This window comes from Patagioenas fasciata, chromosome 1 (assembly GCF_037038585.1).
Source record: "Patagioenas fasciata isolate bPatFas1 chromosome 1, bPatFas1.hap1, whole genome shotgun sequence".
Taxonomy (NCBI): Eukaryota; Metazoa; Chordata; class Aves; order Columbiformes; family Columbidae; genus Patagioenas; species Patagioenas fasciata.
This window is the reverse complement of record NC_092520.1, coordinates 20,913,215-20,940,799: the sequence shown is the minus strand read 5'-3', so window position 1 is coordinate 20,940,799 and position 27,585 is coordinate 20,913,215. Positions and strand designations below refer to the sequence as shown.

The window sequence follows — 27,585 nt, the reverse complement described above, 5'->3', positions numbered from 1 at the left end:
TGAGCATCATGCAGTGAGACCCATAGACTAGTGGTGAAATAATCCACATGCATGTCTATGTAATAGTCCGCATGCAGTCTTGTCTGACTGACTTACACAGATCTAACATTTCAAGCAAGGGCCAAAACCAAGCACACTAGATGTCATGGTATCAGTCGATGGGGAAAGGAGAGAAAAAAACAGTTGTTCTTATCCCAATGGACCGTAGATGCTGGAGCCTCATGACCTGCATCAGGGCCCTAAACAACTTTACAAGTTTTCCTTGCTCTAGAAGTCCACTCTGTCATGGTGGAGTAAGAACAAGTAGTGATGGTCTCCAGAGTCCGGTCTTCACAGACTGATTGTGGGTACACACCTCCCACACCATTTCCATAAACCCTTTACAACTGATGTCATTTCTCAGCAGAACTGCATCCATTCTTACTAAGAGCTTCAACTAGTACACAATATGACATACTATATATAAATTAATATGCCCTATTTACCACACAAATATAGTTTCACCAGTAGTGATTTCACCAGTGCTGCACATAACTCAAACATGAGTTACACCATGTATTCAAGTGTTTTTTAAAGTCAGAAATAATGTAAGAGTCTAGCCTGGCTAGGAAGCTGATTTTAAAGTATTTGTCAAATAATAGAGATTTTTTAAAAAAGGCAAAAAGCACAATCACGCTATAACTTCGGAAGAATACCTTAATTAAAGTTGCAGAAATAGGTGCCAAAGATTCTATTTCTTTTAAAATCTGTGGCAGCTCATGCTGATTTATTGGCTGAAACAATTAGAAAATTGAAGCAGTATCAAGAGCAAGTTGTTACACTTCTCCAGACAATCAAATAACATTATGTTTTCACAGAATTTATATAAGAATGTGTTGAACTGCCAAAACAAAAGCACTTTTTGATGCAGGATAGAAATGCAGTGCTAATGTCTCTGCTTTGGTTAAACAGAGGGTTATCGTACCAATCAGTCTGAAAGCAAATGTCAACAAGCATTAGTGCCTCCATCTTTGCCTAACAAACATCCCATGTCAGCCCTCAGTTACACAACCTGTCTTTCTCACTAGCCAGAATTAATGTGAGATTTCTTGAAGCAGCCGTTAATATTTAAATGACTTCTCCTAAGTCACCAACAGAGCAACAGGGAAACAGGGAAAGAGTCACCAGATTCCAGAGTCCTGGTTCCAGGGCATTGCTGACCAGGCTGTGCTGCCTGTCATACAAAAGCACTATCTGTAACAACACTGAACTTGAAAATGTAATTTTGCGGCAGACAAAGGCTTTATTTTGCTCCCTGTGATCCCCTTTTCTCTTTTTTTGTGCCTTGTATAATTGTTATCTGTTTTCTTCCCATGCTGTACTGAATTTAACTTCCAGCCATTGGTTAATGGAGCTTCTGGTGAAGGAGCCCGGGAACTGAAATTGTCACCTTGACTCAAAGATTCGTTTCCGTTGGCCAGTCACACAGGTTGACAGCTTGGTCAACGTAGGAATGGTTGCAGAGGAAGCACCAAAGTCTAACCTGCACTCACAGCTAAGATGAAGGTCTTCTGTTCAGATTTTGAAATTTTGCCTGATTCTAATTAAATACAAATATATCTGAGGTAGTCTTTGAACTATGCTTGCTTTACGAACACATACCTTTCGGGTTACATCATATCAGATAAGTATGTCATCTCTGAACAGTATAAGCGGCTTTGGGTCCTATATTTTCAGTAACAGCTCTCTTATCTGAAAATTGCAACACAGATGGTATGAATTACTATTAAATGCATTGATTACTTTTATTCTCTAAATATGTTATAGGATAGGCTCTTCTTGCTTTTGTACTAGTAACACAAATTCAGTGTGTGGCATTTCCATGGAAAGGAAGGCAGTTCTGATTATTTTTGACCCATTTGCTGGGGCAGGGTTCTGTTGTGCAGATTGCATTGGTATTTATGAAATGTCCCTGCATCACAAGGTTGCTCCACAGAGAACATTAGTTGGCTGCTGAAAACGTAGTTATTTCTAAAATGTAAAAATAGTACTTTCTTTAACCCTTTTGTTATCACTTAAAAGGAACAGAATATTTCTTTAACTTGTTACCTTTGCAGAAAGATTCCCTAACAAAAAAAGCAAGATTTAAAACTTTTCAGAAGGGAGCTGGAAGAATATGCTTCCAAAAGAAAAATTCTGAAGGCATTAGAGTTTTTGGAGATACTGCATCATTGCCCTCATGAGTCCAACATTGTTCTTGGAAACATGAATATTTTCTAGAGACGATAAGTCCATGGCTTTCATATTAATGCCTGACTTGACTGGGTTGTGGAATTAATTCACTTGCTCCAGAAATCACTGGGATAAGTGCTTGCTACTGCAGTGAGCTGTAACTACATTTCAGCAGCATACCGCTCCTGTGTGGGCTTGCTAATGAGCGAGGCCACCTCCTGTAAGTAAAGTAAGATCAGGAAATTGTGGGAAGGAGCTCAAAACACACTGTGTTTTTATAGCGTCTGCAAGACTCAGAACTCATTACATTTTTGTATTGAAAAGAAACATCCACTGGGTGAAGGAAAGGCAGGATAGAATTGTATAAAATTCCTGAAAAAATCAGCTTGATGGGAGTCATACAAAACATGCTTTTTTCCAGAAAGGCCAGAAAGAGTGGTTTATTACTTCTCAGTAACATTTGAGTACATTGTTCAGGGAGGGAGAAGGGAAGAAAAACGGCTCGGGGCTCACACAGCGGGAGCAGGGGCCGAGAGAGCTGGTGCCATTACAAGACCAGCCCTTGCTGGGGAAGACACAAATACTGGCACACGGTAACACCTGCAAGGAATACCTGAGGGGTACACAAGCTCTTTCACACAGACCGGGAATAATTACTGGTTTCTCAAGGCACTTTCCAGTCTTCTCATCTGAAAAGGAGCTCTAGTGAACACGGCAGAGCTAGACCGCAAAAGTGGTGTCAGGTTATGGAGACATCTGTAGAGAAGAGAAGAGCTGGAGAGGGATTTTTTACAAGGGCATGTAGTGATTGGACAAGGAGAGGTAATGGGTTTAAACTGAAAGAAGGGAGAATCGTGTTAGATACAACGAAGAAATTCTTCCCCATGAGGGTGGTGAGGCACTGGAACAGGCTGCCCAGAGAAGCTGTGGATGCCCCATCCCTGGAAGTGTTCAAGGCCAGGCTGGATGGGGCTTAGAGCAACCTGGCCTAGTGGAAGGTGTCCCTGCCCATGGCATCTTTAAGGTCCCTTCCAACCCCAAACTTTCCATGATTCTATGATTGAACATCTGAGATCAGGATAGTAAGACATACAACATTTTCACAGTCATTAGGATCAGATGGACATTTGTGTCACTGCTGGCATTTCTTGCTTTGCCATTGCACTAATTATCCCTTGAAATGGTAGTAAAAAAATGTTTTAAAAGTTTTCTTATATTACAGGAGGTACAAATGGTTTACTGGAAATATCATGTACATGCATAAAGATAGAGAACTGAACTGTAATGAAATATTCAAGTACGTGTGTGTGTGTGTGTGTTTTTACAATAAAGTTCCTTCCCAATTTGTTGCAGAACCCCAGACTGGATTTCAGATTGCCTTTAAAATGTTGGATACAGATGGCAATGAACAAGTTGAAAAGAAAGAATTCTTTAAGGTATGTGTATTTATATGCATATTAATTTTAGAGCATTTAAATAGTTTCATGGGTTATATTTGCCAGGGGAAGATTCATTAAAATCTTCAAGCCTGTTTTCCAGTCCAATCTATGATCACATAATTACTAAAATACTTTCTGTGAAAGGAGCACATACCAAAGCAATGCTGTAGAAGTACTTATATTTTAATCCACTGCTATAAATGTTACCTTTGACTTGTATCTAAAATTCTGTTACTGGGAAGGTAGGAGTTTGTGTATATGCCTTAAGGAAAAGTATTTTCTAAATATTTTGAATATTTATTTTAAATTCACCATCCTCTCTTGCTTTTGTTTAATAATGTTTGCTGTTGCACAGGGATTTTACCAATTCACAGTTTGGACAGTAAGAGCAGTTTTTCCCATATTTTGTATGAAATATGGGGGAGAAAAGCAGATGCTTAAAAACCAAAGAAAATCTTGCTCTGATGTTTTAAAGAAGAATGCGCTTAATTATATAGGTTGTTCAACTTTTAAGAATTTAACAGGAGTCTGTTAAGTAAATACTTCTTGTCAAAAGCCAAATGTAAAATTAATAAACTTAATTTTTAATAGGTTCTCTCAGCTTAGTTCAGATTCTTCATTCATATTGGAGGTGACTAGAGAGATGATTTTATAAGAAGCTGAAATGGCTACTACAATGCAAAGTATTTTCTCTCACTAGGATAAAGTTAAAGATGATCCTTAATGCAACAACTCTAGAGAACCATGGAGTCTAAAACTTACAAAGATATACCTATTGATAGAGAAATTACTAAATGTGTAAGTGTAGTTTCATAGCCTTAAACTCTGAATTAATGATACAATAGCTGTTAGCTTGGTTTTTTGCATTAATAGCCATTTTTTCAGTGAATTTTCTCTTGGTGAGATGACGATTGATGAGTTGTACTCAAATATATTTTTAAATATTTTATAAATACTTTTAGACTTAGTAGTACTATTTGAAAATAATCTTTGGAATCAGACCATTTCCCAAGACTATGTTGCCAGAAGCCCCTAACTGAGCCGGCAGATACCCTGCACTCATTTGTTGCTGCACAAAATCTTTTAAGCCTGAAGAATTTGCTCAGTTAAAATGTTAAGTATTCTGCTGATTAAAAAGAAATCAAATTCTAACTAAAGCCTTTATTTTTAACCTACTAAGCCTGGTACAATCCTAGTGAATTGTTATCAGAGTAGCAGTGCTCTGATAACTGAAATATCTCTGTGACAGCTGTATTGTTCATCTACCAAACAGTAAGTTACAGGGGAAAGGGGGCTCATGAACACAAATTGAACGTACTCAGCCTGTTGTGCCCCTGCACCAAAATGCTATGTTAGCTGCACTTCCTTTGAACAGGGACTGTGTCAGTCAAGCAAATAAGGAGATTCTTGCAGAAATCCAGTACAACTGTTTTGGGGAGATGTGCAGAATGCCATATATTTAATATCCATCAGCCAGTTCAGGTAATTCTATTTGAATCAGGCAGTATAAACAACAGAAAGTCATAGAAAGGAGAGGTGAAAACGATATACGAATCATTACAAATAATTTTATTCCTATAGAGGCAATCGAATTCAATGGTTAGAGAGACTGTTACTTTGAATTTCCTTTATGGGCTGCATGAACCAGCACCGCCAGCAGTTGTGGTGGTTTGGTCCAAAACACTTCTGCAGTCCTAGAGCATCCAGCAGCACTAATCTCTCTCAAAAAACTAGAAGATGCAAAATTACTATAATGACTTTTTTTTTAAAGACTGGCGTAGCATTTCTGCCAGCTCATGTCTTCTTCAGTAGAGATTACTTCTTAGTATGTCTTTAATAAAGAGGCATTGGTGTGCATAATAGGTCTCATTATCTTTGAATTAGCCATTAGTCTCTTCCAGTGATGAACAGATATAAATATTAAATACAAATAAATTTTACATGGAGCAGTTGAGTATTAGAGTTCATTTCTTGAGAGCAGAATTCTTCTCCCTCTGTGAGTAGTTGCTGCGTTGTGCTGGAAAAAAGTCTGCAGCCTATTGGAAATAGTTTCAAGCACTGTAAGGATTTACACGCAGTCTAAGAAAACAATAAAATTAATCTTCCAGAACACTTGTGAAAAAAAAAAATATACCATGTGCCTGTGCTCTTTAGTAGTCTCTGTAGATTTTTTAAGAGTCATTTAAAAATAAAATCAAAAATAAAAAATCGTATTTTCTCTTGTTTGGAGAGTATTTGCAGTTGTATTTCTCGTGTATGAGCTAAAGATGTTTTTTTCAGGTAAGAAAAAATGTAATTTTTCAGTGGGAATATGGATGAGCACTTGTGTTTTTACCCAGAGTTCTATATTGCTTTTTTGCTATGAAGAAGTTCATAATGGTTTTACTGTACTAGTCAATTGTTTTGTAAGTGAACAAAAATTGAAAGAATTTGAGAAACTTGGAATGTTTAATTGGCTTGTTTTACAGTATTTATATTGATAAATGCTATCAAGGCATGCCATTCAAAAATAATAATAGAAGGTAACTACCCTGAGGAACTTAAAAACCAAGGCTATAAAACAAACAAACAAACGAACAAAACAGGTGAATTAGACAAAATTTGAAGGCCAAGGGAAAACCTTTGGTAACACAGTTAGTGGTTTTTTTCCTGCTCACTACTTACAAGCCCATATTGCATCTCTGGATAGCATAAGAAAAAGGGGAAAAAAAATAGAGCCCTAAGAAGAGATTTGAAAACCCTACAAAATAATGGCTGTGGAAATTTGATCATAGATTTCTTTCCCAGTTTTAATGGGCAAGGTGAGGAATCACTCAGAAATGTTTGAGAAGCAAACCAGCAGCTTCAAAAACCCTGAGCTGTACAAGCATCTTTCCTAAAGTCTCCAAATCCAGAGTGATTGGTGTAAGTCCGTATTTATAACTGAAATGTAATAAGTCCCTTGTTCTTTCATTTTTGCTGTCCTTTTGAGGATTCATGCAAATATCTGTGAAAGGTAGGTAGACCTTGTGCTACATTAAATCACTCATTCTTGTGGCAGTGTTGACCTCCTGATCTAAAATACAGCCAAAGAAGCCTTGCAGCTGAGATATACTTGAGGTGCTGCAAATTATTGCAATTTCTGTATTTCCTTAAAGCTCTACTCAGCACAGTGGAAATTATGTTTTCAGATATGAGTCATTTCAGTACTTCAAAAAATCTTGGCTAACATATTCAAGATTAATTTATTTTGTGGGCCGAAGGGGAAATTCAGACCACATTCTGCTTAATGCCAGTTCTGAAAATATGTTTCCTTATTTAATTAAATTATTCTTAGTTGTTAGTTGTATGGTACCTAATTTGAACAGGTGTGTTTTTCATGTCTAGGAGATCATGTCTGTAGCAGAACTATGTAAAACTGTCTAGGAGGATAGCACGAAAATCACAACATAGTTTTTATTTCCCAAATGACCCTTGATGATGTACCCCTGGATTTCAAAATCTTATGGAGGGAATGCTAAGCTTTTAGTGACAGAAAATCTCCTCTAAAAATAAGAGTAAGAGCTGGTTACAAGAGAGAGATTCATGTGTTCTGCTTGGCTGTATTAGCTATAGTAGATAAGACATTCCTGGGAAAAAGTGTGTCTGAATAGCAAAATACCCGTAAGTGTGCAAACATTTTGTCATGACTAGAGAACGTTGTAGAAATGTGATGACTTTATAATTAAGAAAAGGGGATAATAATGATATTTTCTTGAAAAGGAGACTCTTGTAAGACCCAATTTGTAATTTTCTTGTGTTTTTATTATGTTTTAACAAATACAGCTACAGAGAATCATTGGGAAGGAAGATGATTTGAAAGCAGCTGGAGATGAAACAGTGTTTCGGGTATGAAATAGAAATAAGTTTTTCTTTACAAAGCATTGTCATAGTTCCCATGAGCTTTGTTATTTTTTCAGAGTTTTTAGATAAGTATATAAGCATCAGTATTAGTGGTTTAATTAAATGAAAGTGCATGATTTGTCAACTGCTTTCTAGCTGGGGAAGAAAAATGTTTGTCACTTTGGAATCTCCTGATGAAATGTATGCAATTAATTTATTTCATTACAGTGTAGCCCCTCTGTTATTTAGTTTTTGTAAGCCTGTGTTTCAAATTAGCTCTCTTCTATTTATGAAAAACTCAGAAAAAAAACTCTGTATTGCCACATGAGAAAAAATGGCTTTCCAGACAAATTGATAACTTAAACTTACCTAAGTGCTGCTGTTGTAGTAATATCAGCTTATTGTGAGTTGGTTTGAAATGTAATTAATTGTTCTCACTGAGTTAATAAAAGCCAAGAGTTACTTTAGTTGGGTCCACTTCAGAGAGAAATGGCATAGATGCAGACCAGGAGAAACAATCTTAGAATATCATCGTCCAGCTGGGTAAGAAGTTTCACTGAACTGCAGACCATTAGCAAATGGCAAATACATCCTGTGAATGAAAGGGGCAGGTGAATTCCTGCTCCCTTCTGGCTGTTTTCCCCTGGATGCTGCCACTGCAACCTGCCTTCTTCCCCAAGCAGAGGCTTTGCCACCTCTTCTGTCTGTAGTCAGCACAGGGACAAGATATTCTGTGGCCTGAATGAGACTGAACAAGGCTGAAAAGTGAGAGGAGAAAGTCCTGAGTGTACTGAAAACACCTCAGAAGGAACAGATGAGCCGGGACGAAGGAGGGGAAGAGCACAGATAGATGAACTCCATCTGTTACTATAAGGTGCTGCTTGCATCAGCAGCCCTGTTTGTGTTGTGTGCTTAAATCGGATGGTGTAGCTAAAGGATATTTTTCTCACCGCAAAGTTGCTTTCAGTCATGAACTGAAAATGGGTAATTAGGCGTGGGGCAGCGATTGCTCATGTTGGAAGCATTCAATAAGGAATTTGTATAGGGCTCTGCTTGATAAACCTACCATACAGCAGCAGTTTCTAGGAAGAGTTGGTCCAGCTCATGTTCTTTGCTTTTACACCTGCCTGGGGAAAAAATGGAAGTGACAGTATTGCTAATGCCTTTACTGCTTAGAAGGCATAAACAAACAACATCTTCTGATGCATAAAGGTTTTGCTCCCTCAGTATGCATCCAGAGTTCTGTTAAAGATTGTTCGACTGACTAACAACACCTCCTTTTTTGAATCTTTTCATCATTCACCAGGTTAGAATAGCTGGGATTAATAGGGTTGTTTGCTCCTCAAAACCAATTTCAATTGGACTTAACTTCACTGACAGTGAAAGAAAAAGAATCTTTATTCTGCGTGAATGCACAGCTGTAGTATAAAGTTTCCAGAGGAACTTTGAAACAGTTAGGAGCTAATTAAATACTTGAGCCAGAATGTCTATTTTATCTTGCTCCAAATTTTGTCTTCAGAGTTATCTATTGAGAAAAATCTGAAGTTATTGTAACCAGAAAATATTATTTAATATCGTTTTTTAGCAGATTATAAATGGAGTTATAGTCTGTTCAAAAGAAGAATTAAATAGCTTGATATACTTCTAGTCTCTATATTTCTACTTGGCAAAGTCCAAATTATCACTTTTTCTTCTGATTGTTATTTTCTTTCTTGTCTCTGTCTGTCACAAAATAAGTTAATTCTGAGTAGTGAATTTGACTTTAGAATTTAGTCAGTGCATATGTTTTACCCCTTATTTTTAGTAATTATGGCAGTCATAGTATTACTTTCAAGCAAAACAAAGCATAAAAATACTGTTTTAAAATTGACTGTGTTATTTGAAAGCTGGGATGCTGCAACGGAAATTTGATGTTTGGGAGGCTGCTTTATTTCTACAACACTTTTACAATTCGCATGTGAGTTTGCGGTTTTTTCAAAGTAATCTTAGTCTCTGACACCAGGTGAAAAATGTCACTGACTTGAGAAAATAAGGTATAAATCGTAGTTTGCAACTTTATTTAACCAGCAGGTATATCCAGGTATGTTCCTTGTCCAGTGTGTAGACAGGGGTCCCAGTAATTTATTTACTGTATGAAGATACCCCTCAATACTCGTTGAGATACTGTGTTAGGAAAGGAAAAAGCAGATTGTTCGCTCTGGTCCCAGGGTGCTTGTATCTCTGCCTTTTTTAATAAGACTTTGACTTACCTGTCTAAAATGCAAAATTTAACCACATAGTAAAGGCCCTTCAGTGGGATTGCAGTGGACCTGGTTATCCAGATAAATATATCTCAACTGAGGGATTTTCTTTTTCCAATACCATAATTGAGGCTGGAAGAAAAGCAAAAAAATCTGCCCAGCTTTAATGGGCCCTGTCTTTTGGGAAGTTCCATGCTGACTTTTGCAGAGCAGGCAATCTGATTTACTCGTAGCACTGGCACGTATGCACACAGTGAAGGAGAGACACAGACTTACAAGACTGGCAACCTGGTTCTTTCTAACTAGCCTGGAGAAAAAAGTGCAGAAGTGAAGAGATGCAGTGACTGTCTCACCTCACGCATCTTCCCATAGCCCGAAGGAAAAGCTGCCCCTGGCTTCCTAGCAGAGCTTCGCGGGAGACGTCCAGATGAGGACCTGACCGTGCTTCATGGAAGAGTAGAGGCTGACTCCTTGCCTGGAAGGAGTGTAGGGTGTTATAGGAAAGTGCATGAGTTAGAAGAGTGTCACAGAGGCACCTCAAAAGTCAAGTTTAGGCAGACAAGTTCCAAAACAGACATTATTCTAGCCGGAAAAGTGTGGCCAATAAACCAACTAGAAACAGGGTTTATACAATTATTCAGCACTCTGACAACATAAATTACAGATTCGGATATCAGTTGAGGGGATTATTGGGGTACGACAGCATAAGAATAATGAGGATCCACAATGTGCATCCATACACTCAGAAGAAACAAAACCAGAGGCCTCTCACTTTAAGGGTACCCAGAATAAATAATCACTTGCTTGAGTTAGGCAAGGGCTCACACTTGCCTGGGTTAAGCAAGGACTCACTCAAGGATATATCCACTGGAGAAAAATAATCACTCACCACAGGAGGAGATGAGGTACTCTCAATCCCGAGAAGTCTCTTTAGACAGCATCCCAGTCTAAGGGGAGGGCTCCAGTTCACAGAGCTGCTGCTCCAAGAAGACCACTCCAACAAGGTCTTTGGCTGGAACCCGATTTTATAGCCTGGTCAGATCTGGCTGTGGGCATTACAACATGGTCCAGAAGCTTCTCAGCTTCTCTGGGCACCTCCTTTGTTGAGGACCCTGTCAACTGACTGAGGCTCCCACCCCTCCTGCCCCCCAGCTGGTGGAGATGAAGTCACCCTGCCCCAAGTATGGGGAGGACATGACTGTCAGCACCATCCTAGGTGTGTCTGTGGGCACAGGCACAGTGGGGCACAAAACGTGCTAAGGAGCCATCAACTGCCCTGCTCAGGGGGATGTGCAACTGCCACAAAGAGTTTGGTGTATCTTCAGAAAGGTGTTGCCCAGTGAACAGCACTAGTTGCTTTTGTATTAATGCCCTGAGTTCCTTAAAAGGATACTCTAATAGTGATATGTGCAAGAACATTCTGGTACTAAAAGCAATGCTAATGGTTGCAGATATCTACTGTACAGCCCAGTCATCCAGGTTGGGCCCTTCAAGTTAGATTAATGAGTTATCAAGCAGTTTCAATACCTATAATTTAATATGCTTTGTGTAATGGCTAAACTTAGAAATTAATTTTAGCTATTATTAGGAAAGGAATGATAATACAGAATGTTCTATATTTGTTCCTAAAATTGAATTCATGCTGGGAAATAATAGGTGCATTGTCTCATTTCCAAATGATTAAACATTGCTTTTGAATTTCATAGTGAACACATTTTCATACAAAGTATCTCATTTACATGTTTCGGTTTTGGTTTTTGATTTGAGGGCACTTTTTCTTTTAATTTAACTAGTACTTGGGGACACAGCTATTAATCTCTTTTACTAAAATCAAGTCTTACTATAAGCAGGATAATTCTTTTAATTTATTTTTTTCATCCTAAGAGAGACAGATTACATCAGACATTCACACATTTATCACCACTTCACCGGTCAGCACAGGGTTTTACACTTCGGCCCTCAGACAGTGCAGCATTGCAATGCCTTTCCTCAGCCACAGAGGCTGTGCAGGCCATCATAACCTGCCCATCTGTTCCCTATAATTTCTAATTGTCTTAAAGTTTTCTGTCCGCAGCTTCAAAGTCTGCAAAGCCCTGGGCCCCGAATAACTAAAGACTGCCTAAACCAAGCAGAGGAAGGTGGTGTTTGAGAGCTGCGCTCTTCTAGTGCAGCGATACACTAACAGGGGTGCAGCACATCGAATTTTGCTGGAATCTGGTCCAGGACTAAAATTAATACCCCTGTCTTCACCTATCTTCTCCAGCATAAATGTGTATGTTTTGTATCAGCAGATAAACATTGAATTCTGTTGTAGGTATTTTAAATCAAGGAGCATGGCAATGTTCCTGCAGGCTTTAGAGGAAACTCTCCAGGCAGGCAAACCCCGTAAAGAAGGAATCCATGTGGCATCAAAATATTAAGCTATTAAAAAGCTCTGGGTCATTGTGTACCTCACAGAGATGGAAATTATTGTATTTTTCCATGTGATCTGATGACATTATGTCAAAGGTTTAAGGCAAGGCGGCAATAAACTGTGGCAGACCTTCCGCCACCCCTTCCTTTAGATCGGAAAGATAAGGGGAAAGGAAGAGAGACTTCAAGTTGGAGAGTTTTAAGGGGTTTTACTAATGCTACTAATAAATATAGAATATATACGGAATATACAAAACCAATCTCAAGTGCTCGATGTGGAGCTGGCGTCACTCCAGCAGCAGAGCTGGGTGTGCAGAGCTGGCGACTCCAGCAGCTGCAGCTCAGGCCCCCGGAAGTCATGGGCGGAACTTCACCGCAAACCGGAACCTGGTGGCAGGGATGCAGGGCCTGGTGCCTGTAGATCACAGGCAGACAGACAGGGTCCTCTCTGGATGCCGGCCATGGTCGAAGAGAGAGTGACCCTCGTGATCAGTCTTTCTTGGCTACCATAGTAATAAATCTAAACATGAGCTTCTTCAGCATTCCCTTGGTCTCTTATCAGCACCGAGTACAGCATCCTAGGAAAAATATGCAGGCTAAAACTCAGAAAAGTACAGACACCTAGAAGAACTTAGCTGAGAGAAAAATCACTAAAAGAGAACCGGTCTTGTTTTAAACAAAAACAGGACACATTATAACCTCAAAAGGTTTCTGACATTGTTCTAGGTACTTGTCCTGCAAGCACGTTGAATTTGGCTTGGATAGCAGAAGTCTTTCCCACAAGGAATTAATCTGGAATCCCATTGTGGTCACAGTAGCATTGCATTCCATTACACAGATATGTGAGCTGAGGCTACCCCGTTAGTCCCTGCTACTTAACCTAGTCTGAAGCACTTTAAATTATATAGCTTGAGAAGCCAGAGAGCAGTGTGGGCTTCTGGCAGGCCAGGGAAGACACACGATTTGGCTTTGCGCTAACAGCTCTAGTCCTCGATTCAAAAGAGTAAGAATCTGGTCACAATCTCTGAAGGTTACCTAGTACCTTTGCTTGTAAAATTAAATGGAATAAACTGGAAATGGTGCACCTGAGGATGGTCAGTTGGTGTTTTGTGGTAACCAAAACTTGGAATGGTCACAGTCCATCTGAATCAGTTCTAGCACCGTGAGCAAGGAGGGTTATGCGTGCTGAGGGTGGGTGTGCTCTGCCCTTGGGCCAAGTCCACCTCAATCAGAAGAGTGTGCTGCACTGAACATCACACCTCCTGAGGGGGGTCCTCAGTATGGATTCTCTGCTTTTGGTGGAAATCAGTATCTTTAAAATACAGCATGGCAGGGAGGCAGGGCCTGAAGTCTTGTGTGGGACTGTCCCCAGCTGAGCACAGAAGCTGCTTTTCCCACCTGCCTGCAGACTCCTTTGAACCTGTTCCTATTACTGCCCTAAAGTATCTCCTATAGTGTCTGCCCCCAGATTAGCTTTAGCTCATGTGGCTGGAAACCGTTTTTGTTCTGTGCCTCCTCATGAAATGATGCAGAACTGTGAGTGACATGCTGAAAGCTGTGAACATCCATGAAGTTCCATCTTCCTCCTTGCTAGAGGCACTGACAGTACAGCATAGCAGTTCCATGGCATTAGTTATCATTAAACAACAATTAATCCCAGGCAATGGGAATGCTAGATGTTGTTGAATGCTGGATATAAGCTGTTTATTGCTTAGAAAATGCCCCATCGGATTTCTTCTTAGATATTGTCTGTTGTACCCTCTGTAGAAGAAAATTGAGCAGCTTTTAACCTGTGTCAGACCTGATGTATTCTTGAATCCTAGCTCTTAAAAAAGTGCCTTGCAGAGCATTAAAAACTGTAGTATGGATTTACATGATTAAAGCTGATTCATCATTAGATGCTGTATTATTCTCTCTGGCATCCACTTGAGGCTGTCTGGGCTTTGCCAAAAAAGACTGAGTTTGGAGATCTGGATCTTCTGGTCCCACTAGCTTGTCTGTTCACAGTTCTTTCGACTAGCTGCACCTGTCAGGATCCATGTCATAATGGATACATCTTTTAAACCTGCTTCCCAGAACTGAGTTGCAGAATATATCCCAACATCTTGCAGACTCTCAAAATGACAGAAAGCTGGATGCTCTTGAGCAGTATTCGAGGCTAGACTGCTTAGGTTGAAGTCTAGACTGCCTCCAAGGGTAGAATCCTGGCTCCATGAATTGACTGACTTGGCTGCTGAAAAACAAGGAGCGTTTCAGAGAAGTGGACTCAGAAATATTTGCAAAGATTTTGTCTTACCTGTAGAAAGATTTGGGACATCACTAGCAGACAGAAACTAAGATATTGTTCTCCTTTACCTTCTCTTCTGCCACTGTTCTTCATCTATTCACTCTCCTTTTATCTTAACCAAAAAAAAAAAAAAATCTGAAATATGTATTATTTTTACAATTTTTATTGAAACAAGACATTGCACAGCAAATACTATCTCCCAGGAAGGAAGGAAGAGAACAAGGAACATACTACAGATTTTAATCATGATGAATGCTTTCCAGTCATGCCTCAGGCAAATTCTGCAATGAAAGGTGGTAAAAATCTAGAGACAGTAAGTCTATTGACGTTTCAGATGAGTTTTGAAGATCAGTTAGGTACATTATTCTGAAAATCCTGTCTCACTATGTGATAAGTTTCTTCTCAGTGACACTTGTTGCTACTTGCTGCAGTATCAGGTCCTGAATGTCGGGAGCTCAGTGGGAAGCTGCAGGATTAGGTAGGTCTGAGCCCGTGACTCAGTGTTCGCAGCATCAGGCTTCTATGTTAACAGTCTGTGTAATGAGGAGTATATGTTGTGTTAGCTGATCTTGCTTAAAAAGGAATAATTGCGTAATTCAGCAGTTCATGGCACTTTTGGAAGGTGCACAAGGTATTAGTATTACTCTAGGAAAACAAGCTTATGTTTGTGATGCATACACACATATTCATTATTTCATATAGATTTGTGTGGCATCAGAGCTTGGTCTTTGGGCTTCTTTGTCTGACTCAATGGACTCCTGTCGGAGTTCCCCATTTGATATACACACCCCTGCCCCATCCCGTGCTTATATCAAGATGAGACTTAGAACGTCGCCTTCCTTTCTGTGAAGCACACGGCCCAAAAGAGTGCTGTGCTGCGCCCTCCTGGGGCTGAGGTCACCAGATACACACCAGAATACAAACTTCCACTCAATTTAGATGGTAGCTCTCTGACTCAAAGCTACCAGTCTGGTCCTTTTTAGAGCTCCAGGATTAGGTTACCTTTCATTCTCATTGCCAAGAGAGACATTCCAAATGTAAGTTATTCTTTCACCTAAGCTCAGGAGGGTGAGGTGTTGGAAATATTAATAGAACTCTCATTATCTTCTAACAAAGATTTGTCATGTCAGTGCTAATTTATACAGTTCAGCAGCAAAAGCTCCTAATGATTCTGTGGACAAAAAGGAATTATGTACTAACATATACTTTAATAGCATTAACTCTAGGAAAAGCAATTTTTTGAAATTTTACCCTTAAGCTTTAGTCTCTGTGGTCTCCTGTTGCATATTTGGTTTTAAAGAAATTTACTGTTTTGTAGTTTGAAAACACATTTAACTCTCACTAACATAGTATTTGGACATCTGCCAATTCCACTTCGGAATTTCGACTGAAGGGGTAGCCAACAAGTAGGTGCATATTTGTTATAAATCCAGGGATAGGCTTTGTCATCTGAGATAAGATGAGATAGGTATTGTTTGTATGTCTTCTTCTAGGTTATAACTAGAGAAACATGAATAGAATAAAAATAACCTTTTCTGTCACAGACTTAGTTTTTAAAAGGTTATTTTAAACCTTGTTTTTCAGTTTGTTTTCAACACAACACAGATTTTAATAGGGACTAATCAGACTGGAAGCATTTAAATTGCGTAATCATGAATTCAGTTTTAAAAATTACGTCAGCAAATGTATTTCTTACAAATCTTTAAACATGTAAGCAAAAAAAATATAAAAAGCAGATTAGAGTCTTGCTACAGTGAGAAATATGTGGATTCTTCTTGTAGCTTCTTAGAAACCTGCATTCTGATATAAATAGTTTGGGTTTGAATTTCAGATAAGCATACATGAATGTTTGACTTCTGACTTTCAAAAAAGCATATAAAAATGTTTATGCATCAGTCTTCACAGTAATCTGAAGTGTTTAAACTTCAGAAAGCTGGATCTTTTGGGTATTTAGATATTCTTTGCCTGCAGTTAAATGATAAAAGTTCAATAAGTACAGTTTGTATATGGCTTGAAAAGTTTTTTTCCTAGGTTCACTCATACATAACTCGAATCACTGGCATTTGGTAAATTGTAGCTTGCAGTAGAAATGAGGAATGTTACCTCTTCAACCATAAAACAACTGTGTCACATATGCAATAAGCATGAAACACACAGTGGACTAATGGGGCTTGTTATTGATGATGCTGAAAGCTAAATAACCATTAGTATTAAATCTTATGAATAGACTCTTGTCTTTCATCTTACCTCTTCAACCAGATAAAAGACACAGAGGCTATTTAGATGTCATAAGAATAGTTTGTTGAAATCCCTCTGGACTTAAAAAAAAATCTCTCTTCATGTTGCTTAGTGTTTCATTGCATTCAAAGAAATGCCAGTATGCTAGTGTTGAGAGAAGAATAGAACACAAATCCAGCATTATGTGTGGTTTTAGGCTTGGTAAAGATGCTGTTGAGTTGAAATAATGTGCATCCTTTTTCTGCAGAAATCTCTTCAGCATATTAAAAGATCTAGAAAGATCACTAATGTTGAAAATTTGCAAGAAGCCTTGTAAGACCATATAATAATAGAGCACTGCGAATGTTTGGGTTTTTTTTGTTTCATTTCTTAGACTATCATGAATGTTTTTAAATAGCTGCAACAAATCAGAAATACTTGCCTAAAAACTTTTTACAAAGATGTTAACTTTGTTTAAAGCCTCTATTTACATAAGCATAAAGGTTTTTTTAAAGATTTAACCAACAACATTCTCAGTTCTAATAATAAAGTACGCCAAAGGTGCTTGTAAATGGTACTACTCCTCTTTCGTACAGGAGATTTAGAAGCAGAACATAAAATACACTGTTAGCAGTTGATGTGCAGGAATTACTCACCTCTGAATCCTGTGTGATAGCTTTGGGAACAGTAATTAAATTGCAAGTGTCTCTTGTGAAACTCTAGTTCAAATACATATTTCCAGATTTGTGATGAACAGATATTAATAATCATAGAATGCATAATAATTAATCATACAGTTTTTTGTTTTATAGGGAGCAGAACTGGAAAGCTGCAGTGTTAATACCATGTTGCTGGTACATTTCTTTGGAAAAGAAGGAAAGGAAAAACTTCGCTATTCTGAGTTTTTCAGGTATTTTTTTCAGCTAGACAAGCCTAACAGCAACAGTCCTCTTCCTACCCTTTCTACTTTGCACCAACACTGGCATTAATCTGACCCCACACTGAGCTGATTCAGAAAGTCAAGCAGGTAACGAAGCAGGTGATTATTGATGATTTTGCATGATTAAATTTCTAGTTTAGCTCCTGAGGTCTGCTACCTGCAGGAGGAGTTAAGCACCATAACTCCAAAGCAGCCATGGGCCTGGAGGCTGTGAGGGTCAAGACAACCATTTGTGGCAGCTGTGTGATGGCATACCTTGAGACAACGTGATTCATGCGTGCTTTTGTTGGTCAAATCACCAAAAAGAGTGGTGGCTAATCTGTTAAAAAAGCTTTTCTGAGCTGAGATGCCCCCCTCGCCGTTACAACTCCCATGGTAGGCTAAAGGCAGCTTCTCTGCTTGCTTCAAATTCCAACTTCTGCTGAAACCTTACCTTTTCCTTTACCCTTTGAACTACTTTTGCAATGGGTCTATACAGATATTTCGTGGCACTTATGTCAGAACTGAGAATTGAGCCGCCTGGTAAACACCACATCAGAATGAAACTGCAGTGGAATACTAGGTAGCCATTACTCCTGGAAACGTAGCTCCATATTCCTGCCTGTTTCACTGTAAGCTTTGCAAAGTCAGAAGTTAGTGGAAAGTTCAAGGCTGGTGTAGGAAATCGTTCTATTTGTGTCAAACACGTGTCAGAAAGATGGTGTAATCCTTGTCTACATCGGAGTATGAAGTTCTGCTGTGGTTGCTTTTGACTTGAAAACCCACCTGATATCAGCTGTTAGTGTTTTAATTGGATGAGATTCTTTCTTCCAATGTTTATTTCCATCAGTAATGATGACCACCACCTACGCAGCATTGCGATGTAACTGGTTAAAACTCTTTGTTACTTGGGAGATCATTTTATCCTGTTAGCATGAACTCCAGACACATCTTGTTATGTGAACTTGGGCCTAGAATCCAAATGCACAGTCTTTCTTTGAGATAAATGGAAGTTAAGTGCCTAAATGCCTGTGTGAATCTTGACACATGTCTTGTAGCACAACATCAAGAGAAGATTATCTACATCAGTATTACCTTTTTTACAAAAATAATCAGTCATTTACTGACTGCAAAATAAATTGGGATAATATGTTTTATTTCAGTTTATGTTCAGAAACAGAGAATCTGTGTCAGCCCTCCTAAAAATGAATGTTGTTGCAATCAGTAGAGGTTTGGGAAAGCCAGAGTAGAAAAGGAAGAGCAGCAATTTTTCTAACACTAAAAAGTGTTCAGCTCCACTGGCTCTGGCACACACTAGTCTTCAAATAAACAACCTTTCTCTTTTGAAGACCTCAACTCAATAGGAATCTAAGTGAGTAAAATGAATTTAAGATGCCTCCAGCTCCCTTTTCTATAAATACCATAGATCCTCTCAGTGAAACAAAAGGCAGGGAGCACCAGTAAAAGGTTGTGTTTGCATATACAGTGTAAACTGAAAAGCCTCAGGTTTTAGATAAAATCCTACATTGACCCAACGAGCCATGACATTGATGAAACTATGTACCTAGTACTTTCAGAACACGTAGGTTAAAGACCTTTGCCTACCACACAGATAGAGGCCTGTAATCAAAATCAAACTCCCACATCTCGCTCTTAAAATTTGTGGGATAAGTGTAAGGTTTAATGCAAGTAATTTTTTAACAGTGGCAGTTATGTTTCGTGGGGCTGGAATGTGCCTCTTTATCACTGCGTAGACACTCCATCTCAGCTGCAACATGACAGTGAAGTTTGTTTAACACGCAGAAAGGTGAATAAAAGGATTGCTGTCTTTTTAACCTGTGTGAAGATATCACCTTTCACATTATTTTATTTGCTAGTAAATCAAGCACATCATTTCTGGGTTCCTATTGTTAAGCGAAAATGTGATTTCTATCTGATGGCCTCTCATAACATTTTACCTTATGTGGGAAGCTATTGTTGGATGTTTGATCAAAGTGCCATGCTGGTTTTACAAGAGATGACTGATGAGCTGTACAGACATAGATCATTGTCAAAAGCAGAAAATAATGATGGTAAATGCTTTTGTCATTTTCCAAGTTCTTGCCTAGAAAGCTTTTCCGTTGATCAGTATAGTACCTAGTAGAAAGTAGGGGTGATTAGGTTTGATTAGAACACACTAAAACTTGTCCCATTAGTTAAATACACAGATATTGCTGTGCTTTAGACTCCTTGAAACTGGAAAATAAAAGGGCAGGAATGCTTTCTTTGTGAAATTTCACTGTACTTACGTGGGAATTCAGAAAGCTGAGACAAGTGTTCTCACCTCATTACTTACATATGTTTTCCTCATGCTTCCTCCTTTTCAGTTTGGCTGACGTTAAAAAATCCTTTTGTAAGTGTGCAACCATCTGCACCTACATGTACACCAAGGACGTCTGACCCTTTTAGCCCACAGTCCAAACATTTAAAAAACGTCAGACAGCCACAGTCAATACATCAGGGCAATTAATTTGCCCTGTTCTCCTTTCTTTGCATTCAGATGGCGCAAAGGAAACCAAAGCTGTGTACATCTCTTGGGGCCGTGTGAAGCTGATGTAGGGCAGCTCTGGTGCCTCCCTCCCTCCCTGCTGCCCCCAGCACAGCAGCTCCAGGGAGGGGGGTGGTGTCCCTCGCTGGGCTCCGTCTGTCTCCAGCTGATGCATGGCTCTTGAGAAATCATCGGTTGGTGATACAAGGGCAATCTTCAGGCTGTTTTTTACTGGACGTAAAGAATGAGACCATGAAACAGAATATCGGATCACTTTTCAGCCTTTCTTGGGCTGCCGGGAGCATGGAAGTAAAGAAGTAGCCTTTTCATAGGTGTTTTGTGACACCAGTCAAGCTCTTTTCTCACTCTCCTCCAGAACACCGTCAAACTAGCAACCAAAGCTGCTCCTTCGCATTCTCTGCTGAGTAGCAGTGGTGGGACTCCCGCTTGGTTCTGCAGCTTCTCCTGGAACTGCCTAGAAGTAGTGGAAGCAACCCAGGACACACACCAGCCCATGTCTTTCCTGTAGGAACAAGGTGGTTTCAGAAATCTTAAGGTGGGACTGAAGGAACACATATTCAGCTCCAGACTGCTACCTTATTTCTTGCCAGTTGTATTCTCCTTAATGTAAGGATAATATGAGAATTATTAATAATAATACACAGCTTCAAAAGAGACAGCTTGTTTCCCTGGCAAAAGTTAGGAAATTTAAATTTCTCTGGAGTATGTATATATACATCACTTGCAAAGGTGTTGCCTCGTAGTCAAATGCAGCTGGAACCATTATTCTCCTCTATCAGTTTAGGAATATATAAAACAATATGCAACAAGCTTAAAATCATGTAACTAAGAAGGGCAGATTTCTTACAAGAAGCTGTAACCAGGTGAGACTTCTCAGAAGACCTGAACAAGTTTCTCTTTGAGATGACCAGCACTCAGATTTACACCTCAACAATGTTGTCTTCTAATACCGTGACCCATCTTAGAGAATGTCATATTTCAAACATGAAGCGAGAAGTTCTCCAGGATTCCAGGCTTTTTATTATTTTGCATGAGTTTCCCCTGGTTTTTGGGACATAAATATCTTTTGGTCTTTTCGTTTCAAAAAATCTTTCACTTGTGCTTTAATTTCCAGCTTTATCATATGTACTATTTTTTGTTCTGAGTAGAAAACTATTTTGTTTTCTAGGTATAGCAAATATTTCTTCTTGACAGCCACTGTTTTTTTTTCCCCGAAAAAAGTCCCTTACTGATCTTGTTTAAGTATGTGTAATCCCAAATAAAAGAGGAGACAGTAATTCACTCCCTAAACAGTTTACGACTGCTATGATTTTTTTTCTGTAATCTGTCCCCAAGCAAGCTTAAATCTCTCACAATCTCTTTGAAGGAAAAAGAAGGGGGGTGGGGGGAAGAGTTGACGGGAGTATATTAAAAAACTCTGATCATTGTATTTTTTTCCTGAGATGACTTACAAAAAAGTACTTCTCAATGTGGTTAAACAATGGGCATCGTTTAATCATGCAAGGAAAACTAACATTTCAAATCCAGTTTATGACATTATGTTACCTGATTTGTTGCTTCCAAACTTCTCATCAGTTATTAGAATTTTGCACCAGAAATATTCTTTAATCATGATTTGTTTTTAATTTTCTGGTTTAGCTTGAAGGTCACAAATTGTGTAACCATACACAAAAGATGCCTTTTCCCTGCCTGTCCTGTTTCTTCCCTTCAGTATTTTGAATTCCTTGGTACGTTTCATTTGAAACCTTTCATTTAAGGAACCAGGACAATCCAGGCTGAACCACCCTGGCAGTGCTGACATTTTCCTGGTGCTGTTCGGTGTTGGTGCCGACACATGGATGCAGAATCTCTTTCAGGTCACATTGTCAGCCTGTCGTGCTGTTGCTGTGATGACAGCCTGTACATTTTTAGTGGTTTTCATCTAGGGATTTGGAAGTGCTTTGCAGAAACAGAGTACGATTGCCTTCTTATTTTTTTCTCTACCTACACTAGTATCTTTGTGTGTGTGTATATAGAACCCTAATACATGTAGGGATTACATCTCGTGCAACCAGAATCAGACAGTGAGAAATTAGAGATGGGAACAAAATCTGGCTTCATTATTGTATATTCCTGTCCTAAATGAATCTAAATATTTCCCAAATACTAAAGGTGTTGGGAAGAATCTCTGTTTCTTCCTTTCCTAGATGTTTAGCAAAGGAAAAGCTTGATTAGTTTCTACATAATGTTTATAAATGAAAGCGAGTAGCTTTGTTTAATTTGGAAACATTGAGGACAGTAAATCAAAGAGGGTTTTGCCTGTAAGTCTGAAAATGGTAAGATTGATTAACTGTCTTACTGCTTGCTAAACTGAATTTACAAGCATAGATCTAAATGTTCTCTGAAAGTTTACGGTCAAGCCCCTATTAGTTTTTCTATATTCTGTTTTGAAAGTCAGATTGCAAAAAGGCAACCTTGCCACTGGTTTGCAACAGTCTGTTGTTGCAGAGAGGGTTATAAAGCCTTCAAAAGGACGTCAGTGTCCAAAGAGGAGGCAAAGCAGAGTACAAGTCCCAGGGTGGTATATCCACCACTCTCTTTGTTGTTAAGTTTATTTCCGATAAATCAGTGCGACAGGAACGGGTCAGTTCTGTATTAGAGTGTTAAAACTCTGCACAGAATGTCAGTTCGGGTCAAGAGGTATAGGGAGATAAACTTTCTGTAACCTTTCCTTTTGTGTTTCGTGCTACTACTCCGTGTGCCATAAGGAATACAACGCCAGCACTTGGTTGCAACATCTCAGGCCGGAGCGGGAATAGCTGCATTCCTGAGGTCTCCCCACTTTTATTACATTTTCACTTCCAATAAAGCTGAGTTGCCAGAAAGTCTTGAGACTCCCTCTTTCTATAGTACAGCACATTACAAAATGAGGGATAAATCCTGATAAGGTTTCTGGATACTGTTGTAACACGATAACAAATTTGGCCATTGGCCTTCAACGTGGGTGTTTTACAGAGTGTAGATAAAACAGACTATCTTTAAAAAGTACTGTCTGTTCCTAGCCTTTTCCCCATCTTATGAATTTGTGATTTACTTTTCCTTTTTAGTTATTTGGAAACCTAGGGCTTGCTTTTATTTTCAAGCTACTATAGCATTAGAGTGTTCACAACATAATTACTGAATTGTAAAGCACGTTTAAAATCAGAATCCTGTTCCTGTAGTTGAATTCTGACTCCCTTCTGGCTCCCACTGATTTTTGGAGAGCAGGAATTTCATTCCTATGCTTGTTTTTCATAATATCTGGATAAATTTTAAAGAAATTTCCAGCTGAAATTCATCACGCCATGATCCAGAAGATACAAAAGCAAGTATCCCTAGTGGTGTCTTGGCATTTAAGTATCAAGTTTTACTTCGTAACTCAAAAGTTATTTTTAATAACTTTTAATAACTTTCACTTAAAAAAAACCTCATTAGGATTTTTAACTCTCACATCTGGGAATAAGACTGACCTAGAATGCTGATGTGATGATTCATAGTATTTTAATTTTTCTAATATGGGAGACTATCACATAAAAAATTTAAATTACACATTTCAGATGCTGCTCCAAGTAGCATTTGGTACAGCAGCAAATCTTCCCGCTCTGGCTTGCCAGGAGCTAGCCTACAAGTTGAAATTAAATATCTCTTAATTTTTTCGTATCTAAATAAGTAAGTCCCGCTTCCCTCCCCAGTCTGTGTGGCGCAGTAAGATGCACGGCTCTTGTGCCACAGGAAGGGTGCAGGGTCATTGCTCCAAAGCAACGGGAGAGGGCGAGAGCCCAGGCCTGAGAATCAGAGAATAGTTTTGGTTGCAAGAGACCCTCGAGATCATCAAGTCCAACCATTGAGAAAAGGCAGTGGAAAACCCACGGTGGGCTGAGGAAATAGAACACTTCATTCTCTGTCCAGCTGGACAGGGTGCAGGAGCAAGGACACGTCAAAACTGCCACTTTCCTCTTTGGCTTCACTGCACCTCAGCTGGCTCGTGTGGGCCAGGTGGGCTACCCGCTCCTTCCCCAGCATGTAGAAATAGTGGTCTTTCAGCTGTCCTGGCCTTACTGGGTATGGCTCGAGGGCAGGACGCTGAGGGTTTTCTACTTAAGGAAATTAAATATTTAGAAAAGATGGAAGAATATGTAGTTTGTCATCACCCATGGCTGCTGACCGATACAGCAAATGACTGAAAGTTAGCTCCCCAAGATAAATAACTCATATTTTCAATAACAGACCTTAAATCTGTTGCAAAATCTGTCCACCTTTCATAGAATAAAAACCAAGAAAATAAAACACATGATATCTCATTTCCCTACATCCACACTTTAGGCATATTTCCGAAAGTGACCTCATTTTCAGCAGCTTCTCCTCCCCCAAGGCAGACGTTACATGGGTTGGAAATGGCAGTCGAAGATGCAGTTACTGTTCTGCGCAGTCTGTGCTGGGCTGACTCCACGCTGGGCCTACATGCCTGGTTCATGCCATCCTCTCCCTGAGCTGGACCTCCCTTCCCAGGGTCGGGGGAGGCTCCTGCGAGTGGTGCAGTGGGGCTGCTGGGCTGGCCAGAGGCAGCAGTGAGGACAGGAGCTGGGTCTGGAACCTGAAGAGTGGTTTGCAAGCTGTGCAAGGAACCTCTCGCTGGTCTGTAAGACAAGGGACCTCCACACTGGTGGCACAAACAAGTCCTTTGGTGTTTCATCCCCTTGTGAGGGGGAGAGTCAGGGGACTTGAAAGTGAGCCAGGTCTTAAGCTGGACTGTAGACGAATATGCTTCAGTGTTTGACTGTACTATGGAAGCCTTGTAACACCCTTTACTGGACCAGAAAAATGACCATATAAAATGTGAGACCATATCATACCCCTCCTCAGTATTACCCTGACAAAACTAGCCTGAAGCTTAAAATCACTTCCACTGTTAGGCTTTCATTTACCTGCATGTCCTGTACCGTGGAGCATGTGTTGGTCCTTTATTTGCATGTGCAGCTCTAATTATCAGAGGAAAAAAATACAAGAGACAGATTATGCTGCAACAGCAGTCTTCAGCTAACCCCTTATAGACTTCACACAGCTTCCAGCTACTAATTGTCCAGGCGATCTCATTAAAGAACTAAAGATAGCTCTGCGGACTAAAATGCCGTAATTTCAGGGGAAAGAATTCAAATCCATTGAGGCCGTGCAAACACTGATGAGCAAATGAGCCTCTACTGGTATTTGCTACATAGACCCTTAGCTGTCCTCTTCTCCAGCTAATTGCTTTGTCCCTCCTGTCAATAATTTTTGCAACTTAATAAAGCAGGGCTCTTTTGAAGTACTAAAGGGATTCTCACAAGCATCACTGTGTTTTTAGCCTTTATTTATATTTTAAAATTATCACTTGTTTTTTAATTTCCTCACTTCTGAAATGGAAATTACCAAATGGATACACAGTATTGTCTTTTACTTTCTCAAAATTCATAGCAGGCCAGACTAAATAATAATGGCCGCATAAACCAAACTGGGGAAACTCAGAGCTACAACCCTGCTTACAGTTCTATCTCCATACCTGCAGCTTGTTACTTGTTTCTCGTGCTACCTTTTTTTTTTTCTTCCTAAAAGAATGGGTATCTCCTAAAAACCTTGATATCCACCCCTTCCTTTTCCAGACAGCTCTCTTCGTACCTTCTCGAACACCTGCAGCTTCCTTTTCTGTGCTCTTCTGAAGTCTGTTTGTGTCGGTCGCTATCCTTTCTAATCCACCCTCTGGTGAGCACAGAACCGATTTGCCAAACCTCTCTTTGCTGCTATAATCTTTGAGGCTTTTAGTCTTCTTTTCATGCAGTTGTGATTTCAAGTTTCCTCTTTCACCTTTGCAATTATTAGGGCCTCATCCTTCTAGGTACTTTCCAACCTCGTAATTCCTCTCTTATTAATATGAAATTTCATAAATCGTGTGTCAGGCCTTTAGTTACCATGTCCTTTTTCATTCATTCGTTATAATACTGCCTTATCAGTTATTTTATCTCATTATCTGCACATTTTTAAACAGTAGTAAAAACTAGATGCCCAGTGTATCTTTAAATTTCCTTAGCAGCAGCAATCAGTGCAGGCTTAGAGAGCACCCTACTGGTGTCATTGTGGAAATGCAGCCACGGAAACAAATCGCACACACAGGTAAAATTAAGCCAGTGACATTTTAAACAATGACGTCCATAGTATCTGTGATGGAGAGTTAGTGTCTACTGCATTTAGTGCCTAACGTAGTAGTAGGTATACAGTGATGCAAGTATCAACTGTTGGATAATATCTGTTTCCACTTAGATTCATGGAAAATCTGCAAACAGAAGTCCAGGAAATGGAATTCATAAAGTTTTCAAAGGGTTTGAACGTCATGAGAAAAGAAGACTTTGCAGAATGGTTACTGTACTTCACTGATGAGGAAAACAATGAAATTTACTGGCAGAATGTGAGAGACAGAATTGAGACTGGCGAGGTTGGTACATAAAGTATGCTTTGTTTTCCTTCCTCGTTGGTATGTACAGGTTTTCATTTGAATATGAGTATCTAATAATGTAACTAGTGTTTTTGGCAACTGAGAAGTACCCATATTGACAATGAGTAAGCAATCACACCTAAACACTAGGTTCCACCAGATTTAATTAAATAGATTTACTGGGGTTTGAATGTATTATTGATTATGTGTCATCTGAATTCTGTGGTACTCTAGAATATCAGTTTGGAAGAATTCAAGACTTTCTGCAAGTTTACAAATAACCTGGAGGACTTTTCTATTGCCATGCAGATGTTTACTGTAGCCAATCGTCCTGTTAAACGGGGTAAGTGCTGCACCTTTTGTATGTATTTTTTTAAAAATAAATAATGCATTTTTGGTTTGGAATTAATGTAGATAAATGATCCCAAAGTAGCACTGTGGAGTCCAAAACCAATATGCAGCTCTTTATTCTGAATTAATTCTATTTCATGAAAAAATAATAATAGGAAGTTCCCAAAATGTTTTTATTTGTGAGTTCTGATGTGTTATCATATGCTGGACAGTTCATGGCAGACTAACCCATAGAGTCATGGAATAGTTTGGTTAGGGAGGGACGTTTAAAGATCATCTAGTGCAACCCCTCTGCCATGAGCAGGGACACCTTTCGCTGGATCAGATTGCTCAGAGCCACATCCAGCCTGACCTTGAACACTCCCAGGGATGGGGCATCCACAGCTTCCCTGGGCAGCCTGTTCCAGTGCCTCACTGCCCTCATTGTGAAATGTTTCTTCTTTATATCCAGTCTAAATCTGCTCTCAGTTTGAAACCATTAAACCTTGTTCTGTCACTACAGTCCTTGGTAAAAAGTCTCTCTCCATCTTTCTTATAAGCCCCCTTTAAGTACTGAAAGACCGCAATCAGGTCTCCCCGGAACCTTCTCTTATCCAGGCTGAACAAACCAACTCTCTCA

General features: G+C 39.4%; 1 protein-coding gene across 2 annotated transcripts in view; it reads left to right on the top strand.

Annotated features, from left to right (window-relative positions):
* MICU2 (mitochondrial calcium uptake 2) overlaps nucleotides 1-27,585 on the top strand; it is a 141,979-nt gene that overhangs the window by 107,890 nt on the left and 6,504 nt on the right. For both annotated transcript variants that reach the window (XM_065830893.2, XM_071804176.1), the window contains 5 exons: nucleotides 3,565-3,647; nucleotides 7,455-7,517; nucleotides 17,480-17,577; nucleotides 26,444-26,615; nucleotides 26,850-26,958. In XM_065830893.2, the coding sequence (XP_065686965.1) occupies nucleotides 3,565-3,647; nucleotides 7,455-7,517; nucleotides 17,480-17,577; nucleotides 26,444-26,615; nucleotides 26,850-26,958 (525 nt within the window). The remainder of the gene's footprint in view (nucleotides 1-3,564; nucleotides 3,648-7,454; nucleotides 7,518-17,479; nucleotides 17,578-26,443; nucleotides 26,616-26,849; nucleotides 26,959-27,585) is intronic.